This window comes from Dendrobates tinctorius, unplaced genomic scaffold (assembly GCF_039654945.1).
Source record: "Dendrobates tinctorius isolate UK_male_01 unplaced genomic scaffold, ASM3965494v1 ptg000057l, whole genome shotgun sequence".
Lineage (NCBI taxonomy): Eukaryota > Metazoa > Chordata > Amphibia > Anura > Dendrobatidae > Dendrobates > Dendrobates tinctorius.
The window spans coordinates 27,356,501-27,362,500 of NW_027361725.1; the positions used below are offsets into that span (position 1 = coordinate 27,356,501).

The 6,000-nt window shown below is 40.2% G+C and overlaps 1 protein-coding gene across 1 annotated transcript in view; it reads left to right on the forward strand.

The window, feature by feature from the left end:
* The window catches only part of VPS39 (VPS39 subunit of HOPS complex), a 116,534-nt gene that overhangs the window by 90,368 nt on the left and 20,166 nt on the right, over positions 1-6,000 (forward strand). The window contains exon 21 of the mRNA XM_073577854.1: positions 3,678-3,723. Coding sequence (XP_073433955.1) covers positions 3,678-3,723 — 46 coding nt within the window. The remainder of the gene's footprint in view (positions 1-3,677; positions 3,724-6,000) is intronic.

The window sequence follows — 6,000 nt, forward strand, 5'->3', positions numbered from 1 at the left end:
CTGCTCCTTTCCGGAAGTCTGATTCACTTTTCCTTCTTCCAGAAGGCGTTCGCAAGGGCCTACCGGCTTCCAAAGCCACCCTTGCTAGGTGGATCAAGTCCACCATTCAAGAGGCTTACCGCCTCAACAATTCTCCTCTTTCGGCCGGTATCACGGCACACTCTACGCGGGCGGTAGGGGCCTCTTGGGCCATTCGGCATCAAGCCTCGGCACATCAAGTGTGTAAGGCGGCCACTTGGACTAGCCTGCACACATTTACAAAACACTACCGAGTGCGTACTCAGTCCTCAGCGGATGCGAGCCTGGGTAGACGGGTCCTGCAGGCGGCAGTACCCCAAGTCTAGGGGACTGTCAGCACAATATTCGTCCACTGCTTCCCGCCCAGGGACTGCTTTGGACGTCCCACGGTTCTGTGTCCCCCAATAAGGCGACAGAGTAAAGGAGATTTTTGTGTACTCACCGTAAAATCTCTCTTAGCCTTTAATTGGGGGACACAGCTCCCACCCTGTTGCCCTTGCGGGCCGTTGTTACAGTTGGGTTCTCATATTGTTGTTTGAGCTAGTTTATAGTAGCCTTCTTACAGGTATGGTTATGTTTCTGGTATTTTCCTCCTAATGCTTTTGCACAAAACTGGAGAAGGCTGACGCCGTCCAGGGGTGTATACTGCAGAGGAGGAGACCAAGTTAATCTTTTTCAGATTATGCATAGTGTCGCCTCCTAGTGGACAGCAGCATAACACCCACGGTTCTGTGTCCCCCAATTAAAGGCTAAGAGAAAGAGATTTTACGGTGAGTACACAAAAATCTCCTTTTCATTAATGTTAATTTCTCAGAGGAATAGAGTGGCAATGTAAAGATTGCTGAACTTTTCTTTGAAAGAGCTCCATGCGCATATAAATACAGTAGTTTGGGGTATGAAATCCTGCTGATAGATCCTCTTTAACCCCTTCCCAATGTGGCCAGTTACCTTGGTTTGTGTTTTTTTTTTTTCTCGTTTTTTTTTTTGTTTTTTCTTTTTTTTCTCCTTTTCCAAGAGCTGTAACTTTTTTTTTTTTTATTATTATTCTGCCAGTTTATATAAATTCTGAGACTGATTTTTGGGAATTGTTTTTACTGCACACAGTATGATTCTCATCAGTACAATTAACCCTTAATGACCACAGAGGTATTATCATTTTTTGCTCCTTCCCAGAGCCATAACTTTTTTTTTAGATTTTTATTCTTTGGTCAAAATGGCCATGTTATATGCGGGATGAGTTGTACTTTTGAACGACCCCATTGGTTTTACCATGTCATGTCCTCGAAAACGGGGAAAAAAAATGCCAAGTGCGGTGAAATTGCAAAATTAAGTGCAATCCCACACTTGTTTTTTTTGTTTTGCTTTTTTACTACGTTCACTAAATGCTAAAACTGTCCTTCCACTATGATTCTCCAGTCATTACGAGTTCATAGACGCCAAACATGTCTAGGTTCTTTTTTTTTATCTAAGTGGTGAAAAAAAATTCCAAACTTTGTTAGAAAATGGCACACTTTTTTTTTTCATGATCTCAGGTTAGGTGAGGACTTATTTTTTGTGCGACGAGCTTACGTTTTTAATGATACCATTTTGGTGCAGATACGATCTTTTGATCGCCCATTATTGCATTTTAATGCAATGTCGCGGCGATCAAAAAATGTAATTCTGGTGTTTTGACTTTTTTTCTCGCTATGTCGTTTAACAATAAAGTTAATTTTTTTTTATTGATTGGTGATTCTGTTCTGAACATGGCAATACCAAATATGTATGTTTGATTTTTGTTTGTTTTTATTTTGAATGGGACAAAAGGGGGGTGATTTTAACTTTTATTTTATTTTTTTTATATATTTTTCAAAAAAAAATTTTAAGTGCAGTGGAATCCCAGGAGGCAGGATATGCTGCAAAAAGCTGGCGGAGGCAGGAGTGGGGTGATTCTGTGGGCCCTGGGCTGGTAGGAGGGGGTGTTCGGCAGTGCAGGACTGCAGCAGGCCCATGGCTTTTGCAAAATGTTGGGAATCCCCACACTTCCCATCCTGATCACTGCAGTAGACTATGGGAAAATGGCCGCCACGTTCAGCCATTTATTATTTTACATCAGTATTTTTAAGCCAAAACCAGGACTGGGTGAAAAATGCACAAGTGGTGATGAGCCACGGGGACTCTAACATAATACTAGAGCACACCCGAGAATGCGCCGATAACATGATATCCGAGCACGCTCACTTATCACTAATGTTTAATTCTGAAAAGCTGTGGCGTATAAGAGAACAGTTTAAAAGCTGCTGGGAACCGAGCGACACAGGAAACGAGAGGACAGGTTGGGTCCCTGGTGACTTCTCTCCGCCCACTGTCCTGAAGTGAAAGGTCTCCTCCTACATTCAGAGCAGAGACAGACCTGTCAGTCATTGGGAAAGGTCAGAGAGTAGTTGCTACAAACCTGGCTTTTAAACACTTTTTACCTGCAATGCCACATTACTTCAGAGTTAATCAAGCTTGGCTGAAATCATACAGCTAGTGGAACGGGAACGGGCTATATGCTTCAACTAACCAGTTCCCTTTAGATGGCTATTCTCGTGTTTTGGTGAGTAGCTGTAGTATTAGTAGAAATATAAAGCTCAGCACACGTTCTCCTGTAAAACATTTAGCTATATGTGGCTTTTTTGAGTCTACATTGTTACCACTTTATTTACACATGTTGATAATACAGAATTTGAAAATGCACAGGGCTCATGACTGTGAGAGCTGTTATTCAGATTCCTGCTCTGAAAATTGCCTATTCTGGAGAATGGTGATTTTGCAAGATTTATAAGAGCAGCTTGTCAGGAGCTTAGGGAGAATAGCAGCTAACTGCTGTATAGAAATTGATGGGCCTGAGAGAGGTGACTGGTTTTGGTAACTGCCTCCGAGTGTTTTCCATTTCTCTCCCGGTCAGTAAATCAGGTGTACATGCTGATTGATCCCTATGCTTCTTCTTTCTTTTTGTTTAGTTTTAATGCTTATGGTTTTTACAAACGGGTCATGGCTCATAGTGTTATTATGGAGAGCAGTCTAGACATACCCCTTTATAATCTCACAATCTTTTGGAAAAGATAATAAATATAGAGGCCCATATGTCTAGAATCATATGTTGGAGTTGAATAATACCGTGGATTACTCAGGAGCAGCGGGAATTAAAACAGAGCAAAAACTGGCCACTTTATCACCTGGTGACAGGTCCTCTTTAAAATACTGATCATGGTAAAGCTGTAACCCATTAATTTAATAATCGGAATGTTTTTGACAATATTTATAATTGTCATAGTATTATGTTAACTGACTCTCTCCACAAAGTGAGCCTAGTCCACTCCTTTGCCTCCATGCCTTTTACGTTCTGATCTATCAGTCTGAGGAAGGGGTTTACGGCTTAACAGATCTGAATAAAAGAAATCAAACATATTAATGACTATTACCTTTTCTGGTGCATGGTCTCCTATATGGAGGTCTCCATCCGGTTTCACACATGCTGAGATTGGCAATGTAAAATGTAATTCTGTTAACCAGAAGCAAAAAAAATTTACACATTTTGGATTGTTTTTTTCTTAAGGCTGATCATTATGTTTCATAAGAGTCAATATTTGCTCACTTGCTTTATTGATAAACATTTTTGTGTCTTGTATTCCTAGGTACTGCCACAAACATTACGATTATGCCAAGGATGGTAACAAAGATGTAAGTAGAATGCATTCTTGTCACCACAAGCCGAAAAGTTAGGGGTAATCTGTAGTTTCAAGAATAATTTATTGATTATAATACTTAAATTGGAACAAGCTGGAAATTCCACAAAGTGAACAATGTTAATGTAAAAAAAAAAAAAACCCTGGTGCCTTTTCTGATCGGTAACTTAATGCGTATGTCACACTACATCGCTAACTTTTTGACAGTGAAGGTGATCAATGAGTGGAACAGGCTGCCACGAGAGGGGGTGAGTTCTCCTTCAATGGAAGTCTTCAAACAGAGGCTGGACAGACATATGTCTGTAGTGAATCCTGCATTGAGCAGGGGATTGGACACAATGACTCTGGATGTCCCTTCCAACTCTTAACATTCAGTGATTCTTCATTGCGCTGGGCCTACAAATCAGAAGAGGCGCTGGGGAACTCAGGAGTGTAAAAGGTGACTACACATGGAGGGTAGGCTGCTACACATGGAAAATTGACTGGACCAGTGTATCATGAATCAATTTGCTCAACTATTCTGTAAAGTTAGGCAGTCACATAGAGAAACAATATTGTAAGTTAGGTATTTTAGCAAACATTGCCATTCAACATGATACTGATCTTTCACATATTCTGAAAAACTTTTTTGTAATCCAGTACTTTCCTAAAAGAAAGAGTAGATAATATCAATTATTGGACATCAGGGGAAGTCTAAAGTATTTAGCGATGTTATGGAGAGCCCATAGAGTGCCATGACTTAAAGATTTTACAAATAATCATTCCAAAAGAGACTGTTATTTCTAGGACCAGCAGCCAGTGGGATTTTTGCTTATTGATTAAAGTGTAACATTTATTGTTTGTCAACCTGTGATGAACCTTACTAAGTCCTTGTGTACTAGGAATGGCAAGAGGTTATTAAGACATATTGCTGGGATGCTGGGATAGAAGTGAAATGTCCTATGAAGGGCAGCCATAGGTTGCTTTTCAAACAGGTGCAGTAGCACCTGGGCCGTCATGATCACCCCTCGGCACCATTTTAACTCCTTATTGCCGGCAGACGGAATACTACGTCAGCTGGCAGTATCCCCCCACTTTAAGGTGGGCTCCAGCGGTGAGCCAACCTCAAAGCCGCAACATGTCAGCTGTTTTCAACAGATGCACAAAAGTGGTATCCTTTAAAAACTTCAGGTTGGCACGCAAAAAATAATAAATAATCCCTCAACCAACCCGAGATCACGAAAAATGGAGACTCTAGGGGTCTCGGAAAATGGCGCAAATTTTTTTTTTTTTTTTTTTTTTTTAGCAAACTTTGGAATTTTTTTTCACCACTTAGATAAAAGATAACCTAGACATGTTTGGTGTCTATGAACTTTAACGATCTGGAGACTCATAATGGCAGGTCAGCGTTAACATTTAGTGAACCTAGCAAAAAAGCCAAACAAAAAACAAGTGTGGGATTGCACTTTTCTTTTGAAATATCACCGCCTTGACTTTTTTCCCCGTTTTTTCTTCCCATTTTCGAGTATACTACATTGTAAAACCAATGGTGGTGTTCAAAAGTACAACTCGTCCCGCAAAAAATAAGCCCTCACATGGCCATATTGACGGAAAAATAAAAAAGTTATGGCTCTGGAAAGAAGGGGAGCGGAAAACAAAAACAATAAAAACTCCGGTCATGAAGGTGTTAACCCTCCATCAGGGGCAATATGTTTCATAACGAGTTTAGGGGCATTGCGCCTGTCCGGCACAGGCTAGGAAATTGGCTATATTTTCCTTTTTTAAAAATTTCAATGCTCTAAAAGTGATCAGTTACCTTAATAGGAATGTAATAAATGAGACTACACATAATCAGGTGGAAAAAAAAATGTTTACTAACCAGAAAAGTAATATGTTTCAAAGTGCACACATTTTGCTACTTGCAAAAAAAACCCGACAGTTCTCTTCAAAAACTATTAGTAAACATAAAATTTAGATAAGCAAAATAAATTATAAGGTTGCTGAAATAGTACTGTACTCAAAATCAAAATTCTATGTCTTGAGCATCCTCCTCACTCTCTCCATCTTGATCTGTATCAGACACATCTGGACATTCTTCCACATTATCTTCTGAATCAGTCACTTTCTTCCCCTAAATCTTCTAGCTGTAAGGGGTCTGTCTCATCATCATCAAGCAGTATATTTTCACTTGCTCAACATGAAGGGCATTTGACAAGTCAAATATTCTCCTCGCCATTTCAGAAGGAAAGCCGAAGCAAGAGAGAGAATGTGTTAGGGCGCAATGTGCCTGAGA